The sequence below is a fragment of the Ixodes scapularis genome, unplaced genomic scaffold (assembly GCF_016920785.2).
Source record: "Ixodes scapularis isolate PalLabHiFi unplaced genomic scaffold, ASM1692078v2 PGA_scaffold10__122_contigs__length_95168666, whole genome shotgun sequence".
Lineage (NCBI taxonomy): Eukaryota > Metazoa > Arthropoda > Arachnida > Ixodida > Ixodidae > Ixodes > Ixodes scapularis.
The window spans coordinates 58,052,574-58,073,418 of record NW_024609836.1 but is presented as its reverse complement, the minus strand read 5'-3'; the positions used below and the strand labels follow the sequence as shown (position 1 = coordinate 58,073,418).

General features: G+C 44.6%; 1 protein-coding gene across 2 annotated transcripts in view; it reads right to left on the bottom strand.

The window, feature by feature from the left end:
• Nucleotides 1-20,845, bottom strand: part of LOC8040516 — a 49,569-nt gene that overhangs the window by 7,708 nt on the left and 21,016 nt on the right. The window contains exon 8 of one of the 2 annotated variants that reach the window (XM_042288402.1): nt 20,714-20,824. In XM_042288402.1, the coding sequence (XP_042144336.1) occupies nt 20,723-20,824 (102 nt within the window). In that variant the 3' untranslated portion in view covers nt 20,714-20,722. Of the gene's footprint in view, nt 1-17,201; nt 20,825-20,845 lie in introns of those variants that run through there. The other variant, XM_002414279.4, reaches the window with a different exon arrangement.

The following is a 20,845-nucleotide window of genomic DNA, read 5'->3' as shown; positions in this document are numbered from 1 at the left end:
CACCCCTTTTTTTTTCTGTTTGGCAACAAACTCAGTGGCGTCACCTATTAAAGGACACATGCAAAGGAAAAAAAAAAAAATTTTAGACAGCTTAGATGGAAAAAGGATGTCATAAAACGATTTTACAACGAAGAAACAAAATTTTTAGAGCTATATTTACGGCGCTATACGAATTTGTAGTTGGCGCTCGCGGGAGCCGCCGCTGATCACGTGGTAGGCCCGCGCGCCGCCGCGCTGCGTCGCCGCCGCACGCTGAGCGTTGTGCGAACGCCGCTTCAACGCGTTTCTCCACGCCGCCGTCGCCGCCGCCGCCGTCGCCGCCGCCGCACAAGTTCGTCTGCTTCGGGCCGCCGCCGCCGTCGTCTGACCGGCGCACAGGTCTATCACGTGTGCTTGCGCTTTTTCAGGAGTTTCCTTTGGGCTCTAAAAGTTACTTATTCGTCTTGGTTTTTTGTTATACTTCAAACAAAGATGAATAAGTTACTTTTAGAGGCCATAGGAAGCTTCCGAAAGAGCGCAAGCACCACGTGATAAATAAAGACCAGTCACGTGATAAATACAGACCACTTTTCCGCGGTGCCCGCGGGCGCCAACTCCAAATTCGTTTTGCGCCGTAAATATAGCTCTAAAAATTTTTTTTCTTCGTTGTAAAATCGTTTTATGGCGTCCTTTTTCCATCTAAGCCGTTTAAAAAAAATGTTTTTTTCCTTTGCATGTGTCCTTTAAGTAGCCCCGGAAGACTTCCGGTTTACGCATATGTCCTAAGTTTTTACTCATCATTCTTTTATCAACCGAGTGAATTAAGTCTGACAGGACTATAAGTGGCCATGCATTCCCCCCCCCCCCCCCCCCCCAAAAAAAAAAAAAAAGGAAGACTTTTACAATTTTCTGTAATGACGATTTAGAGCGCAGGTGTTAAGGAGGAAGACGGGAGGGTACTGAGAGGAGGGTTTGCCCCCCTCCTTCCCATCTCAATCTCCTCCTCCCCCTTCCTCGTGACGTCACCCGTGGCGTCACGTGTGAAGGCCTCGTGAAGGTCGCGCAAGTGAAGGTCGCGTGAAGATCATGACCTTCACTGTGAAGGTACTTTCGTGACGTCACTCGAGACCCTCTTGACGTCATGGGAAAACGTCCCATAATGCAACGTGCGGATACGCCGACGGCGACACCGCTCAAGCCGGGAACGGGCACCTAAGAGCTGCACTCTAAAGTGTATATTTGATTTCGCAAATATTGGGAAACCCGCCGTCTAGTTCAGAACCGGAAGTGGTTGAGGGCTATTTGCACACTGGCACCAGCACGTTTCAACTCACGCGAAAAAGAGCGAATACAGTAGGGGGTGCGCACCCCCTTGGGATACCTATCCGGCGTTTCACGGGGTATATTAAGACAGAATGCGTTTTATCAGCCGAATTTTATGCAGACAGCCACGAAGAGCCGTCACAAAGGACTGTGACGTCACAGCTCTTCACAGTGATGCAATACAATGTCGTCATGTCACGTCACCATGTCACGTGACGCTATGACACACAGTGACAGCGGGTGACGTCACAGCCATGTGACCTCATAACGTCACAAGTACACGTGCCTAGCTCATTGACAACCCATTCTCTGCTCCCCGGTCTTTGTCGACATGATCAAGCTAATGTAATCTTTTTTTTGTTCTGTGGATACAAAATTTTTAAAAAAAGGAAGCTTGCACGAGGGTTCCTTTAGGCCTGGTGCTACGTTGGTGGCTTGGAGGCCACTAGAAAAGATGCGAAATGGCTTCATTAGCTAACAAACTAACTCGAAAACAGGGTAAAGAAATCATCACTTCAAGAAAATCAAACCGGTCAGAATTTCTTTGTTTAAATCCTAATTGATTTAAATCAGATTTATATAATTTAAATCACTGTAGCTAGGAAAAAACGTCATTCTTTATCACTGTGTATTATTAAACATGACAGATCGATTGATCAATCCGTTCGATCACTGAAAGCAATACGGAAGGATTAGTGTACCGTATTTGCACAATTCTAACGCGCACTTTTTTTTCGAAAAAATTGTCCTCTAAATTGCATGCGCGTTACAATCGAAACCGAAAAAAAAAAAAAAGTGGAAAAAAAAAACTTGGCGTCAGATGGCTACCCGCATCGTTATGGACGCTGGATCGCTGGGCTTTCACTGGATTGTGTAAGCTCTAAATCCAATCCAATCCGTACGTCGTCACATGTTTTCTTCCTTCGCTTGCTTGACGTCATCGTGGGACACGTCCCACAATGCGCTGCGCGGTTACGCCGACAGCGGCTGTGACACCGCTCAAGCCGGAAACGAGCGCCTAAGTGCTGCGCTCTCAAACTAAATGTAGGCGTGCATGGTATACATTTTATCACGTGTATTTTCGCAATCGTGTATATTGTTGTGTGGAGCTTTACCAAAAGGCCTTTTAGCTGTTGGTATCACGAGAGAAAATAAACATTGAATTGAACTGAATGATTTAAATAACAATTTAAAACACATTGACTTTTATTCTCTACTCTGCTAAAAAGTCATCAACTAACTTTTTTGAACTTTCCATTTCTGGAGCAGTGTAGCCGACTCTCGACCTCATTACAATCTAACCATGACGTGACATTTTTATCACGAAAATTGCAGTGGCCGCTATATATGGGGCGAGAGATGTCAACCTTGTGCATGGCTTCAAACCGAAACTAAGCAGGCAAAGAGCGCCGGTGAGGTCCATCTCTCAGCTGTGCGCTTGCGTCGCACTGCTGACGTCACCAGCGGCACAGTTAGGAAGCAGGAACAGAACGGAGGGATCGACATCACGGGCGCTCTTTACCTGCCCAGTTTCGGTTTGGAGCCGTGTACAAGACCGACATTTCTCGCTACTCCAGAATGAGGTCGAGCGCCAATTCTGCAACTACATTATTCCTCCAACATTAAAACCAGGCTAATATTGTCAATTTAATACTTCAAATCTTTCCCTGCTTAATGCAGTGGTGTGCATTTCTTTTCCCCGAGTTGTTTCCACCAATTACATGCGCCGAAGTGGTGTCCATGCAGGATACTTTGTGAACAAAGGCAGGTTGCTCCTTACTGAAACGAACAAATTTATTACACTACTCATTTTAAACAAGGTTTGCTTTCGAGCAATTATACGCCATTAAGCCGTTATGGCGAATTTAAAAGCAGCCAGTGCTGCAGGTAGTTATTAACTAAAAAAATTGTCTTTTTTTATATATACTTTAGCTGGTTTTAAATTTTTTAAGGTTTCGTCTCTTGCAAATATTATTTGTTGTTTCCAGTAAGGCGTATCTGTAAATGGCTCTGCATGCTTCGCATTCTCAAGACCCCTTAACAAAACAAAAACATCATTAAGTAAAAAAACAAAACAAAAAAAAACTAGTGTTTTTAGTGGTAGTTGAACTCGCAGGCACAAATATTCTTATCATGAATCCTCTCACTCCTCTCCTCTCCTCCCTCCCTCCCTCCCTCCCTCCCTCCCTCCCTCCCTCCCTCCCTCCCTCCCTCCCTCTCTCCCCCCCCCCCCCCCCCCCATTTTTTTAATTTGTGTATTGCAGGGTCTGAACTTCAAGTGAAGCTACACTTCCAAGAAATTTACTCAGGTCCACGTGATCACAAGTCGGGGTACCTCACACCCTACATGGATGCCGCCCCGCCTAGTCTCAGGGCATCTTATTCAGGAGCAAGCATTTCACGCTGAGTCACAACCGCAGCGACTGCTCCACCCCCACTACTCACTCTTCTCAAGGAACGAGGAGAACAATCACACATGCCACAGGAGGTACTGCAGTGTTTCTGGTAATAATAAGGAGTTTGTACGACCAGACTGCCAGCAAAAGCAAGCAGCTATATGCATCATGTACCCACCTCACACCTCGGGACGCAGAAGACTAGAAAGGAGAAAAAGGTTTGTTCAGAAGCAAAGTGAAGACGTTCCCGAGTTAAAGCAAAGACATCTATGCTGCATCGTCTCTTGGTCTGCGGAAAACAAACAAAAATAGCATACTGAATTATTACGCATGCTTTGCGTTGCAGACAAAGACTTCGGTAGCGGCTTGCTGATATTTGGCACATGTTTTAAAATCTGAAAAAAAGTTTGCGAGATAGAAAGGAGTATTTTTTACCACGGTTGACGTTTCACCAAGTTAGAACTGGCTGACTAGCTTTTTTGTAATCATATTCAAATTGAAACGGTGGCACACTAGTTCTGGTACACCCTAGTCTCACTAGTTCTAGTGTAGTATACCACAGCAGGACACAACACGAAACAAAATGTCGGAGAGCATTGGCCTGCACCAATTCCATCCTCCCACTGAGTACCCTTCTCGAATTAAGTCAGTCAGCTGCAGTCAATGTGTTCTATATTTGCTTTTACCTGTTTGTTCGAATATACTGAGTGCAGTTACTTACAACAATCTCAGAGCAGCAGTGCCACAGGGCAACAAGAGAATAATGGAACAAGGGGTGTCCATTCACGATTCGAACGCTGCAATGTCAATCTGGTTGACCCGATGTCAAAATACTACGCTCAAAGCCAGTGCAAGTTGCATTTGGATTGCATGATTCTTAAGCTAGACTGGCATGTTGCAATCAAATTGCATTGCATCTAAACGATGATGTGACTTTCTTCAAGGCTTCCTTGTTAGCAGATGTACTGGAGAAGAAATACTCCTTTCACCTGTCCACTGCAGCGCACTAGACATGCATCTCAGAATGATGATAATGATAATGATAATAATAATAATAATAAAATCGCATGGGAAGTCAACAACGAATTATAATCTATTCTAGAATAGTCAAGTAGGCTAAAATCTATCAAAGTGTGCACCAGCGTTGCTGGATGACTATAGAACCGCTGTCTTGCTCTCAACTAAAAGCACCGACAAAGAACGGCAGACTAAAATCTCTCGGACTTAGTTCATATGCTGTAAACGAGGTATTTTGTAGTTAAACCTCATAGGGACCCGAACCTAAAGCTCCACCAAGAAAAGTACAACACACTTCCTCCACTCCTCCGTGCCTTTGCAAAAAGTATGGTCATAATTTCTAGCCATATTCTGGTGCAACGCCTAAATCCAACTTATCTTGTCTAGTAGAGGAGTAATAAAATGGTTATTTGGGGTGACAAGCTCCATCTTGGCCGCTAGATTCTGAACATTAAGTGTACTAACCTAACATATGCACATATGAGCTGTAAGAAAAAACACAAAAAACCGCTTTCAGCATTCGAGACTCGCTAAAAGAAGTTACGAGGATCCTTGTGCAGCAGCTTTGTTTCTCATTCGCAAAGACCGATTACTTCTCAATCTGATGTTTCCGGCAGATGATTTTGCAAGTTTTTTTCTGCGACAAAGCAAAGCACGTTGACCTTGCTAAGTGCTAGAAACATAGTTCGACGAAAATCTCAGCTTTAGGCAAGATGTAGGTGTGTACAGTTACCTAATTGCATTAAATAAGAGTTACTTAGTACAGGTACCAACTTACTAGTTTTCTTTCTAAAGGTGCGATAAACACTTCGCTTTTAGGCGGCACATTCTTGTTTGCAGTTATGAGAATTTCTGTACCATGAACGCTATGCAGACTGTGACCTGTATATCGATGGTTCGTTGGACGCTGGTGAGTGTCAATTTACACGGGTAATCAAAATGCGAGGTTTCACAGGAAAGATAAATTTTTGAGCCATTACATTCAAAACAAACATGGCACATACAAAGTATACCAAACATGATGACTGCTTCACAATGAAAAAAATTTACAAATAAGGAAGCAAAAATAACCTACTATTTCTGCTGGGAAAAGGGGGAAGATACAAAATAAGCTTATTTCAGCAAATACCGGTGATGTCACTAAGGCAGTTTATTGATAATAATATTTATAATACAAGCATCTTTATACACGGTGTTTGACTTTTATTCGAACCGATTACTTAAAAAGAAAAATCAGTGAAAGTTTAGCTATACAACATGGGGTTAGCGCAGGTTAGTTGTACAACTAGGGGGGCATAATATGGGGGTTCCTTGCGTTACATCAAATAATGAACTAGAATTCGCTAGGTAACTTAATTATTGAAAATAAACATATGGTTCCTGTTAGAAACTTGCTGAGCATCATTGAATACCACTAAATCATTTCAGATGGACTTGAACCACGTGGGAAGCACTGGGGAGTGCCAATGATTACCCCTCGTGCAATGGACACAAGGCTAGCAGTGCACATATATAGAGGACGACAAGATTTTCATCCACGTCCTAGCACTGCTAGCCTTGTGCCTGCTGCACGAATGGTAACTTCGGCAGCTCCCACCCACGTGCTTCAAGTCCATCTGAGATTGACAAACTTAGTAGTGGTTTTTGACGACGCTCAGCAATTAGAACCACACGTTTATTTTCATTAATTGAAAAGGTAATTAACACACTTAAGCTAATTATCCGACGTAATGTGAGGAACAAACCCTTATATTACGTCTGCCTGACCGTATAATCCACCTGCAGAAACCACATCAAAGTAGCTCTCGCGACGTTTTTAAAATAAATCTGCTCGAACTAAAATGAAACACCCTGCAAAATCCTGAAGGGTTTTGCGACGCCACAGAAAGGCTGTCGTCTCACACATGCAGCCGGTAGTGCTGCATTAACTACAGACAAATGCATCACATCATAACAAAACAAACTGATAAAAAATGCAGCCATGGTTTTAATGCGCAATGAATATCCGGCACTTGTTGCCATTGACGAACTCAGAATGCCGGGGCAGTGCAAATGTTCGAAACTAAATACAACGATTCTCACTTGCTGGTCACCTGCACATCACAATGGCTGGCCATCTGCAGGATGTGAAGTAGTAGTTGTGTGGGATTTTTTCGCAGAAATGTCACATTAGATTTGAGAGAGAAGGTAGCTTTTATTGCTGTGCAGTTATCTTCAAGAACCCCTTTTTTTTCTTTTCACAGGAATTCTTTTTAATAAACTATCATAACATCCCCAGGGATGCCCCACCCCCGAAAGATAACCTGCCCCAATTTTTGACACAATATTCTATCTTTTCAAAATCACAGAGAGATGGCCCACTTCTAGTATAATTGCAGGGCCCCGGCCAACGGTGACCTTGGCAGAAATGGCGTTGCCTACTAGCCACGGCAGGAGATAAGCACACACTGCTGACTGGGAAGGATAGCTGTCTTTGGCTTATCGCTCCTTCCTGCGATTGCAAGCTTTACAGGTCACAAAATCTGAAACTAGCATTTTTTAACTTTTTCTGATTGCACACCAAAAGTCAGCTTACTCCTTAGTTTCACCCGATTTGCTTTCGATTTTAGGTGGGCTATCTCTCGGGACATAGCGGTAGTTGTGTAACACCAACTTTCTAGAGCCCACACAATGTTGTGAGCAGAAACAGTTATAGAATTTAAAACTGCCACCTTGTCCGCGCAAGAAGCCAGAGGGCATTTAATAAAGGGGAGACATCTAGAACGGGGCAGTTTTACATCGATATCACTTTGCAGAAACTGTATATTTTTTGTACATAGTGTGGAACAGTAGCAAGGAGCAAGTGCCCTCGGTAAACAGAAAGCATAGTTCCACCAGCATACAAGCATTTCACATCCACATACAAACATTTCACAACTCCTAAACATTTCTGGAAAGAAAAAAAAGCGTAGTGCTCCTTTCACGAGCCCCTCAGCGTTTAGGGCCAACATGAGACAACTGCACCTCGCTCGGTTGGCTGAGCCATGGCCCGCATCGGCTGGCATAAGCCAATCCAGAACAGCAAATGACTATTGCCATTAGCTGAAAAATAAATCGCGCAGCGAAGCGTTTGTTACGGTGCTCGGAGAGTCACACCTGTATAAATATAGAAATGAGGCACCTCGAGAAGAAACTATTTTTGCCAAGCTTTTGAACATAATAAGCGACACATATGTAATTTGACCACATTTCTTCAAGTCCCACACATTGACACTTGCGCGCCATTGAGCAGGTATAGCCGTAGGCTTTTGAGCAAGCGACACATTTTGTTTTATAGACCTTTGCGGTAACCATTTCATGACAGCTAGACGAGTGTAGGGTATGACAATATGTGAGCGACTTGCTGCTATAACTATGTAGCTATAACTGTAAGACTATGCTCCATGCCAGGGGCTCTGTGCAGCACTGTGGGTGTTGCGCAGAAGCTCGTGCAATCAAAGGCTTCTGCTGAGCTAGGCCCTGCCGCTTGCATGTGGCCAACAGTGCAGCAAAGGACTCGTGACATGCAGCGTAGGAGTGTTGCATAGCTGTTAATGAATCGTTGATATTCGTATATATTTTCCGTGAACCTCTAGTGTATACTGTTTGTGTGATATATAGTACAGGCATTGTATTTGTGACATTCTTCAGTGTTACAAGCATAGTAGCTAATTTATGTTTCTCATTTAAATTTTGTACATATAGTAATCCCTCTCATACGATGTTCAGAGTGGGCCATCATGTTTCTCGACTAAGTAAACAAAAAAGTTCAACATAAAAATTATTTGAGAGGTACAAGAATGACGTGTTCCTAAACAGCAGTGCTACAGAGCAGGATTTAGAATGTTGTCCCCGGCAAAGAACGTCACAACCGACGCACGTAAAGACAGGATTATGATTAGCACTGTGATGAACTGTCAGCGGTGAGACACTCGCCACGCTTCCTGTTCTGCCATTTCCTGTACCGACTCTGTAAGTTGAATTTGTTACGTAAACAGCCGATGTATACGGAATAAAATGCACATCATCTATTCACAGCTGCAGAGCCTGCAGTATGTACTCATCTATGTGTATCAGCATTCTTGTTTGAAAAAGACTCTGAGGCGAGTTTCAGTGTTTAATTTTGTGGGTGATGCCGACGCTGCGGCGCTTCGAGCGCGGCTACTGATGTCTGCCGCAGCTCAGTGACGTTTTAAAGGGGCACTGATACATCAAAATCATATTTTATTTTATTATCCGAAACGATTGAAAATGATGCCGGGACATTACCCTCAAAATTCAAAACTTGGGAATTCAGTATTTCTGAATGAAAAAAACAATTTCCGAATGCTGAATTTGAAGTTCCCGTGCGATCCGCGCCAATGCAGCGAGTCAAATTTTACGGTCTCCTGCGACTTGACTTTCTTTCGGACCTCCGCTCCACGCTGTGAAGCAAAGCGCCGTCGCTACCGCGACCAGAAGCGAGGAGGAGGTGAGCAAGCGGGATAGAGGGGTGCCGGCACGGGAAAAAAACGATTTCTTCCCTGACTCGCCGATAATCCTCTGCTCGAGCGCTGCCAAGTTTTTGAGGGAGGATACAAATCCAGGAGACGACATCACACTGAACTCTGATTTTTGGTATTTCAAAAAGAAAGACCGTAGTGCGTTCGCAATAGCGTTAAAAAACATGTTTTACGATTGCCATTATTAAATGTTATAGAAATGTCGCCTACAAAGCTTCTAAATTTCCTGATTTTTGACGTCACCGATCAAAAGAAGCAAGGAGGTGAGTGCGGGAAATATAAACACCAAAAATAAAAAAGCGCGCGCGGGGAAATTTTTTTTTGCGATGCGTTTTTTTTTTGGTTGTCTATGACTACAACTTGCATTGTTTTAGACAATAAAAAAGAATACGACCCTTGGGGTGTCAGTGCGCCTTTAAGGCTGGTTCGCACCTCTGCATTTGAGTGTGATCGAATGCGTTGCAACGCTTGTGACCGCTTACGAGAACACACCAGCACACTGACGCCACCCATTTACGTATGACTAGACCGAAGGTTTTGTAGTATATGTGAAATCAAATCACCGCACTGTGTACGAGAAACAGTCACTACTAACATTGCTGGAATCATTTCGAGCACTCGCTGAAAGAACGATGCAAGAAATATGTTCACAAGTTCCACCCAACAGATGGCATCAGTATATTTTCACGTCGTAAGCGGTCACGAGTGACTAAGACGCGAATGTGTAAACCCGCCCCTAATGACGGCGCCCTTTCCGAGACGTAAAGCGCAAACTCTGGGTGCATCGTCGCACGTGGGCAGACCGACAAAATCTCCCCTTGAACGGTTGTATCTTGTGTTTCTTCGAGTGGAAGAGTATAGGAATGTAGTTTCACGCAAAGGAGTGTGCTCGAGACTTGCCTCGAAGATAGAAGTTTCTTTATTCCAAGAACACAGATGGAAAAGAAAAGGCGTTTAGTGGAAGCTGCCACGACAGATTGCTGGGAAAAGCGCTGTAATAGACGTGATGAGCATCGCACACTGCACCCAACCCTTTCCAAAAGATCACCTGATAGACTATGACTGTTGCCACCAGCAAGGCAACAATCATTGCATAATAGAAAAAAAAAAAAATAACCTCTTTTAGAAATAGAGGAAAGATTCTGATGATATCAGACAAATCGGCTACAATACATCCTAAAAAAGTGCGGAGAGTTCCAGAGAAAAGAGAACTGTGTTTTTTGCCCCAAGTGAATAAACTATGCATCGCAGAAAGCTGGAACTTTGTGCGAATGTGACGCGAGCGGTTGGGGTAGAAAGTGAACGTTTGAGAACATGATGTTACCTCAGTCAAAAAATAATTGAGAAAAACGGAATTTCTCTACGAGCCAACGTCCATTTAAGCCAAATATCACCAAAACAATAATAAATGACCCTGTGGGTCATTTATTATTTCTTCTCCAAAGAACTCTCTGTATAATCACCAACCACACCCTAAAGATACAGAGTCCCCGACGTTTCGACAGCGATTTGGTTTCTTCTTCAGGGGTTGAACATTTACAAATGAGGAGCAGGAGCTTCATCTTCTTCTACACTGGTGGCCTCTTTTTACTTTCTTTGCCAGGTGACCTACAGTTCTTTGATATATGCAGAAGCTAAAATTCCACTGGATTGACCGACGTTTCCTGGTGTTGTCTGAATGTGCCACAATTCTATGTGAAGCCTTTGGCGGAAGTTTGTTTCTACACAGGCACTTTCGAAGTCTATACGGTGGTCATTGTCTTCACGGTGTCCTGCAATGGCGCAGCGCAACAGCTCTGCGCTCACCTTCAAATTTACGTACATCGCTTTTGTGCTCGATAATTCTTTTGTGCAGGCTCCTAGTTTCGCTGATGTAGTGTGTGGCCAAGCACCCCTTGCATGGAATTTTGTACACCACACAAGCTTGCACTTTTTCTTTTGGTGGGCGGGGCTGCCCACCACACTGCGTCTGCAGGTTATGATGATTACGACTTTGTCGATGAGCTACTCGTGTAACCACTCTTCTTTAAATCAATGATGACTGTCTTGATTTAAATCAATGATGACTGTCTTGACTTCCTACATATGTTGGCAGACTAGGTCACCTGACAAAGAAGAAGCGAAAAAGGCCATTGTCGTAGAAGAAGGCAAAGCTGGTGCTCCTCATTTGTGAATACTCAACCTCGGAAGAAGAAACCAAACGGGTTTCGATATGTCGAGACCTTGAATCTTCAGGGCGTGTTTGGTGATCGTAATTTATTTCTATAGACCTTTTCTGTGTACTCTCATCCCCAGCCACCCAGCAGGCGTATCCGGTATGGGCGACGAAAAAATAATCCAACGTTTCAACCGGCAAATAGTAAAAAAATAAAGGGGAGGCAAAACGAGAAAGTGTGACGATTGCGCTTATATCCTAAATGCCTTCTATTGGCGTGGCAAAGGCAAAACAATGTTTTCGCCCATACTGGAAGTGACATCAATTCAAGATGGCGGCGCACTTGCAGAAAAGGTCTATAGCTTCGACCCAACCAGGCGGACTTCCGTCGAATATGTTAACATTCAAGTAACATCCTACAATAGCATCACCGCGGTGCAAGAACGAAAGTTAATTTTAAAGGTTAGGCGACAACCAGCACGCACGTTGCTTACTTTCGAAAGGGTTAAGCATAGTACTTGGGTAGATGCACTTTCACTTTGTTACAAAGCATAAAAGAGCACTAGAATGTTAGTAGTACAAGGCCATAGGACATACCTATGGTGCATTTGACAAAGGAGGCTCACAAGCATATAGAGAGGATTGAAAGAGGACTGGACGACACTAACACTGAAAAACCGAGGCTCCACGACAAGCGACACAAATTTGGCTTCTCCATCGTTTGACGCTTCTAAGTACATACTTAAGGAGTGAGACAGAAAGTAAATAAACATTTAGCTTGGAGTGACCAAAAAAAAAATTCTGAGGTTTATTGAAGTAAAATTGATTCGCAATCACTTGAGGCAGCGTGAGATACATTCCAATGAATACTATTTTTCCAAGCTTTTTGTACCTAAACAGAAGCAGCGGGTACTCTTGGAGCTATCAAATTTTTTAATGCTTTTAGCAAGTTTTTAGCTTTTGAGTCCCAAACTTTGGAATGCAAATAAGTATTTATACAACAAATCGCTTGGTAGCACTTTTTTCCTCTTCATTTCTAGTTGCCGGTTCTTTTATACATAAAACAATTTATCAAAGAGGTTTTGAAACCAACAGTTGGCAATCCTGTCGGCGACAAGAGGATGCACAAAATAATAGCTATTTTGAACCCTGCATGGCCGGTTCCGTGTGCGCATGCATTTCGGCACGAACGCGTAGCACACTAAAAGAAGACACCCAAAGACGTTCTAAGAGGGTGTGTGGCATGACGTGTACACACCAGACAAAACGGCTAGCGCGGAGCAAATGTTTTCGGTAGAATAAATACACCGAAGGTTAATAGGTTAGTCATACTTGACCGTGACAAGCACTCAATAACTTTTACTTCATACCCTTTGAGTTTCAAAACAAAAATAACTCGGTCAAAGCGTATTGAGAGGTCCTAAATACAAGCATCGCTCGTGTCAGTGGTGTTAGATCAGGTAAGGTGGCCTTTATATGCATACCTGAGGTGCTGTCCTGCTCTTGGCAGCGTTGAGAAACTTGGAATGCTACCGGCAGAAACTTGGGAAAGCAAAAAAATAAAGACTGTATATATGTATCATATGATGTAAGAATTAAATTGAACTTGTTATCCGTGAGAACAAGTTATGTAGCTGGGCTAGTTAGTGGCGCATGCTTGCCAGGGGAGGACGCAGGTATTTCCAGAGCGGAAGCAGGGGGTGGCGGGGGGGGAAAGAAGTTCAGGTGTCGCTCGGCATATCCCCCATGTCTAACTCTCAACCTCTCCCTCCTTCCCTCCCTCTCTCTCTCCCTCCCTTCCCTTCCTTCCCTCCCCCCCCCTCCCCCTTCCCCCATTTCCATGCCCTAAATGTTTACACATGCAGAATTCAAGAGAGGGGTCAGGCCATCTGAACCCTGCCCTCTTTGAATCTGCCACTGATACTTGAACGCCCAACTAGCCCTGTCTGCGTGTTTCCACGCCCTGGTCCTACATTTTTTGGTGCTGTTCCCATCAAACGAGTATCTGTGAGAGCTCCAGCCTAAAAAGCAGTCAAAATAGCCAAACCCACTTTTACCTCAAGAACCGCATTAAAACAAATTGGGCTCTTTGCAGAGCACTACTAAAGTAGTTAATTGGGACATGTACTCATGTGAATTTAAGATCAATCATTGGTTATTTCATCAAACCGTGCACACTTCATATGCAAACAGCAGCGTTTGTTTCTCAGAAACCGAATCAAGTAGGAAATATACTTTAAGCTGTGCATGAGCTATCTGCCAAACTTGCTTTTTTTCTTGAGATGACGTGTATAAAACAAAGAATGTTTATTTAGATATACAGAAGAAAGCCTAATATCTGTTAAAACATTCAATTATATGCACCAGACAACATTGTTAATGCCTTGCAATAGAGCAAACCAGCAGATATTTTGTAAGAACAGAAAAACGAAAGTATAGTCCTGAACAGAAAAACAAATTTTGTACTTCCCTACATGCACGAGCCACTGGTCATGAGGGTACGGGTAATGCCTTCTCATGCTCTGCATCCAAACGAGGCATTGCGGATCTCTAGCGAGTTTATATTCCTACCGCTAAGTGTGGAGCGATTGCAAACTTGTTATATCGCACTATTTTTGATAAGGCAGCACAGGATATAAGAGAGGACAGCAAACAGTAAGGGCATCAAGAGTTAGCCCGTCGTCGCCGTCTTGTTCATCTTGACACGAGGCTTTAAACGAACAACAGTGGCAGCGAGCCTCGCCGTGCAGAATGTCCCAAAAGGAATGTGTGCAACAAGTCAGTGTTAGTGCAAACAAGCAACAGCCAGCCTTTCCCATATTTCACTTAAAACTGAACAGCTGCCATAAAAACACCTTATCGTGCCAGAACATCCTCGTTCAGGGTGGTAACTTAAGCTGTATAACTTGGTTATTTCAGTGCTGGGTAGAGTCCATCTAAAAAGTACTTGAAGTAACATACAAAATAAATGAGAGGTCATGTACTTCAGGTAAAGTAGGGTAGTAAGTATGCCAGGTGCAATGTATCTGAAGTAAAATACTATAAATACAATGTACTTTTAAAGTAAGGTACAAGTACTTTTAGCGATCTTTCATGACGCCCTTTCATTTCACCTATAAAGCATTTTTTTATTTTTTTATTTTAATGCTGGTGTGTATTGTTTTTGGGATAATAATTGGGGGTGTGTCAGTCATTTTCGGAAATGGCGACAAATATTGGATAAAGTCAAGTGCCCACAGAGTAGTTTGTTTAGTCTCGCTGACAAAGTATTTAACGTAGTCGACTTATAAGGCACTTAATTATTTCTATCGATCTTATAGTTGCCATTACTTCACTCAAAGAAACGACCAGATAACGTCTCAAAAAGACGATACGCCTCTCTTTTAAAGAGGTCGGTGAACATTTATGCTCGACCTCAGAAGTTGTGTATAGTCTACAGGGAAAGCCAAGGACGTGAGGGCGTGGTACTTGAAAGAGCTTAATTTCACCGAGCGCAAGACGGCACTGCCCAGAACAACTTGCTCGTCCCTGTGCCTTTCGTGAACTCTGCACGTCTCCCCCCATCCTTTACCCTCTCGCCCCGACTTCAACATTTGACGCCACCTGTACTGGCTCGTGCTTTTTGGGGTTACAAACTAAGCGATGCATCGTCTGCTCACGTTTCTGATGAGAGTAGAATTTCCCAGTATCTCTTCAGAGTTCGGAAAGTGTCGTTTTGCGATACAAGCTTTTAACATGTGGGAATGAACTTTGAAGTTGGGAGGCATACTTTCCTCAAAAAGTACCAGAAAAAAGTACCTTTCAGTAAAGTACACACACTAAGAGAACATACTTCAAGTAAAGTACAAGTTTTCTAAACCTACTTAAAGTAGTATATTAAACACAATATACTTAAAGTACTTCCCAACACTGGGTTCCCTCAAATACTCCGCTTGAGTAAAATGCAGAAAGGCACCCATGTCGTGTTCGCATCAACGGTATCGCGCAAGGTACACAGCACATGAGATGCAAGGTACTCCTTTGGGATGGCTCACTGGTCGTGACTAACGTCGAAACCAGATTTATAAGATTAATATATTGCAGGCAGAATAGGACATAGAGCAGATCGGAGAATTAAGCAGCATGAGTGCAGTAGTATGTAACGCAATAATCTCGACCAACGTGGTAGAAATCTCCAGAGCTTGAAATAGGTCAAATAGTGTGACACAGTAAACATTTCCTTGCGACACATACCGTGACCTCCCTGCAAATTAGAAGAACCATAGCCAACAGTGCTAAAAATACCGCAAATAGCTAAAAGAAAAAAGGGGTGTCATTTGCAAGCGATTGATTCAAAATTAGTTGAGATGAGGTTTACTCGAAAAACTTCGCAGCACTCTTCACATTTTGGTAAAAATTACCAGGAGGTGGTTGCAATTTACTTTGTGGTCAACGTTCAAATTGCCTCGCTCATTCTAGGGTGATGTGAAAACATTTGGCTCTATTAGTTTCAAGAAACTGCCAGAAAGAAGCAGCTGCCGACATCAGAGAGTAGAGGACCTGATCAGTGCACACATTGCCTTTTTGGGGCACTCTGTACAAAGTAACCATTCAGAGGCTTCTGATTCAGCGGACTACATCACTGCGCTGCATGTAAAAGGCATTTGACATGAAGAAAGCACAGCAAAAGCTTTAACTTCTACAAACTTTCATATGCACACAGTAAAACGTTTAAGGTCAGCTTCATTGTGCAGTGGCTTGGCCAGGCGCGACGCGCGACAAGCCGTCACGCCTTTTCGGTGCCTGTCAATATGGCAGTGTTGGGAAATCCGAAAGACAGATACTGTAACTGACAGAGCTGCAGGCATTGTGGACTAAGTTAAGCAGTCCCAAAATTGTGCTCCATATCAACCTGGCATATTCTTCATGGCCCAACTTTTTTCCGGGGTGTTCCACATCCGTTTATACATAGCTTACGAGTAGATTCACTCGATTTGCATTAGGGTTTTCACAGTATCGGCAATAAAACTGTAAGAGTCGGTGCAACACGGAAACCGCTGCAAATTGAAAAAAATAAGAGGCCAGAACAAAACATTTTTGCCTAGCCGGTTAACTACGTACTACGGTCGAGACGATAATTATACACTACAGTCGAACCTCGTTGATACATTCCCAGTTTTTACGTTTTCTTGGCTTTTACGTTAACCGCCGGTCCCGCCAAGCTCCCGTAGGAAAAAATGTATTGATTTCCTGCTTATTATGTTTGTCCGTGTTTTTCAGTTGAAAAACCATTGACGCGTGACGCGTCTTGGTGCTGTTACACGACACCATACACCATACGCACCACGGTGTCGCAAGACCCGTTGAGGAGAGCTGCCCGAAGGAGCGTCCATGTACGTCAATGTACTGCCAGCAGTACCTATGCAGCTGTAGTTTCCACTGTGGTAGGGCAAAATAAAACTTCTCAAGATTCAGCTAGCCTATTTTTTCGTCGATACTTTAATTAATTAGAATCCATCGACGTTTTCAGACGTGATTTTCGAGTCTCGAGTCTATTTCACGTCTTACAACACAGTAAGTACAGAGAGGAATCGCTTGTCAAACGAAAATCCAAGATGTCAGTCTTCCGGATTTTTCGGATTGCTATATCCCAGACGAATGTGCTTGCCTCGTGGAGGAAAAAACATTCCTCTGGAAGAGGCGTGCCAGCAGTGAGCACACTAAAAGAAATGCTTCCGTTTCCCCTCGCTGAATTCGTGCGCGTGCCTACCCGCGCAGCATTGCTACCGCCTCATCCGCCGTGCACTGTCCAAAACCGCTTGGTTTCTTTCTTTTTTTTTTTTTTTTTCTTTCTTTTTTTTCTTGTGCGATTGCCAAGTTTGCTGAAGTAACTCTCCTCCTTTTGCTTCGCACCCTTGCTTGCCTGGGACCCTCCACCCTGTGGTAAACTTTGCCTTGGGGCCTTGAACGTTTCCAGAACCGCCATTTATCTCTCCATTTCTCGCAGTGCTCACGCATTTTCACGCTGCGCGCCACAGTTGCACATCGGTCAATGGTTTTGGTTGTGGTTCGTTTGGGTTTCCAGGAGAAGTGGACATTTTCTGGATGGTTGATCGCAACCATCCGAACATTGCAAGGGACCTCGAAATTGCACCGTCAACTCTGAACGTCTTTGCGAAATTAAAAAAACATTGAGACGCAAGCTTCTGCGTTCCACCCGGGATCCAAGCAAGCTCAGACGGTGAAGCACGGCGAGTTGGAACAGGCTCTGCTATTACGGTTTAAACGAGCCCGTACATCTCGTGTCAACATCGATGGAAGTGTCCTGCAAGGGAAGGCGCAAGATATCGCAGAACTTTTCGATATCATGAACTTTGCGTGTTCCAATGGGTGGATCTACTGCTCAAGAAGCGTCACCGAATTTCGTACCGCGCAGTAAGCGATGAAATATGAGTTTGTGTCGAAAGGTTTCTTCGCTGCCTTCGAATGTCGCCGACTACTCCCCCCTGGACGTTTTGTACGCCGACGAGGCTGGCCTTTTTTTTTTAATGTAGAGTCTTCAAAGTCACTGAGCCTCGAGGGTGAAACTTATCATGGAAAAAAAGTAGCAAGGCGTGTCTTACCGTACTCCCGTGCTACAACGAGGACGGATCAGAGAAAATGAAGCCGTGCGTCGTCGGAAAGTTGCGCGGCCCGCGATGTTTAAAAAACATCCGCAGGTCGCCTCGTTGCTACCGACGGAACGCTCGCGTGTGGATGACCTCCGCTCTTTTCTATAGCTTCCTTTGGTACTTGGACTCGCAAATGGGGTTGCAAAACGAAAAGGTCCTCCTGCTCGTCGACAACTGCCCCGCACACTGAAAGAACTTTTCGTTCCTAAGGAATGTCGGGGTGCAGTAGCTTCCTCCTAAAACGACGAGCCACGTGCAGCGGCTCGACGCAGGAATAGAAAAAAAACGTCAACACTTCTATTGGATGTGAATTGTTTGGTGATCACTTGCTACGGTAGAACGAGGCGAGACTCCGACCAAGCTGGATGCGATGCACTTCCTCGCAACAGTGTGGGAAACTGTCTTGACCGCCACTGTTTAGCATTGCTTCCGCAAGTGCGGGTTCGAACGCGCAGGGCCAGGACGAGCACTAGCCGTGGGCAACACCAATGAAGATTCTGAAGCTGAATGAAGACGCGATGAAGGAAGTGAGAGCCTCCCTTGCCTACTCCGAGTACCTGTCAATCAACGAGAACTTCGCCACCTCTGAACCGATGAACATGTTGGATATCGTCGACAAGCTCACCGCAGCCGGCAATGCTGGAAGCGATGAGGACGTCGAGGACGCAGTTGCCGGTCACGCAACACCTACATTCGCGGACGCACTCGGGGCATTGGATACCCTGCGCAGGTATGCGAGTGTTCACGGCTGCGCGGACAGTGAGAAAGAGATTACGGCAGCTGGAAAAGGAACTCTTACCGTCAAGCAGCCGCTCGAAGTGCCAGGCAGAGATTATGGTACAAGCGTTTTTTAAGCCCATTAGAGTTCACACACCTGCAAAAGTTTGCGTGAAATCAAATTGTGTTATGACAGTTGCTTTTTGTCTCGTCTCTAGCCCCCCAAGGGCCTTTTCGTTTTTGACTTTTTCCCAGATTGTTTTTTTTCTGCAATCCTCTGAGAAACGTATCAACGAGGCTCTACTGCATATGGAATGCAGAAGCTGCCTATTCTGTCGGAACCAGTGTCAAAAACGGCCCGCGCAGCTTTATTATGCTGGGGAGCCTTATTTGTACAGGCCCAGTAAAACCAATATTACCAAATCAAATGTTAAGACAACATTTAAACGTTCAAAGCAAGACACTGCAACTAGACACGCATCAAATTGCTCCTTCACGTTTTATGGCTCGCTTTATGCAAAGCTACCCGTAAAGTATGCAAAATCAATCCTTCAGAGACGCCTGGGTGCTAGTGGTCTGAATCGAATAGTGCAGCGTCATCTACACCGTTTGCAGAGTACAAGGGTACAAGGCGCACAGCAGCTAGCACAAAAGAGCAATTGCCAGTTTTCCTAATTTTTTTTTTTCCTAGTATCAGAGGGTTGTCGTCAATGCTCTTAGCAAGGTGGAACGCGTCTCTCCAAAGCACCTAACTAATCGGTAAGTTTTGGTGCTTGTCGATAACTTGCCTGATAAAAATGCGAAAAACTACCGACATTGAGTTATTGTTACCTGTTACCGTGTGCAGCAGGGGCTACGAATAACAAGCGTGGTATCACTCGATTCCAATAACTGCCCAGGATACACACCCGACAATTGTCAGCGGACAGGCTGCAACATAACCTCAAGTTTCAGCACATCAAAACCTCAACAAAAATGTCAAAAAAAAAATAAAAGACAGATGCACGGAACTACGCACGAAAAATTTATCTGCTTAAAATCGCTGAGTGCCACGCCTACCCGGGTGCTACACTACATTTCACATCGAAGTTTTGGGCTTGTACGAGCCAGTGTCAACAGACACGAGGGCACGGTGCATCGCGCCTGCTTTGTCAGATGACGGGCAAGTCGAAGCTAGGGGATCGAAAAGAAGCTTGAAACGGCGGCGATTCGTCGCCGTTCCAGACGCAACTGTCACAAACGAGGCTGACGACAATGTTCCGGCACGCAACGCGGCCGGCCGTATTTGGCAGAACTCATGGCCTCGTTTTATAAAGGCTATGGGCCTTTTTCGGGAAACAGCGTTTGGATTGCCACCTAAGGTCACCTAAGGTCCATTGGGGTTCGTCAACCCCAACAAATTTCTCAAAATTTTGGGACTTTTACGAATCGGACGAGCTTCGAGCACGGACGCGGGAGAACCGAGCGCTTCGTCCTGGCACCCTCTTCCCATCGGAGACCACGGTGATGGCGCCAACTTCTGATCTCTATCTAGAGAGAAATTGCAACGGCCCAAGCTTTCACCTGCGACTTGACTAGATGCCGAAATATCACTCGATTCGCACGGTTCTCGCCGTCCAACGCCTCCAATCGCGCTCCACTGAACTAGCGTGTCGCAGAACGTGATTTGTGCCTGTACCAACATCTGTAGATCTCAATAATGAAAAAAGAAAGGCCTAATCAGTCCAATCTCTTAGACACTGGTAGCACAAACAGCCAAGGACGACGACCAAGTTTCTGACCGGTCGTCGGGTCGTCTTGTTGCAGCCAGTAGGACGCTGCAAATGTTTCTCCGAAGACTACCACATGCAACTCGTTTGTACGCGGCGTAAGAGAAAGTGACGGGCCACACCGAGATTCGATTAAAGCGTCGGCAGCTAAGGAGGAAAACCAAGGAAGTAGCACAGACACACGTACGCAGTCGTTTCACGTCTTGCCGAGGCCTTCTGCAGACAGCAGAGGAACGATGTGCTCAGCAGCCGATGGAGCCGCGGCGCAGATGGCTTCATCGTAACTGGGCGGTGCGTCCTGTTGGGAAGAAAACAGACA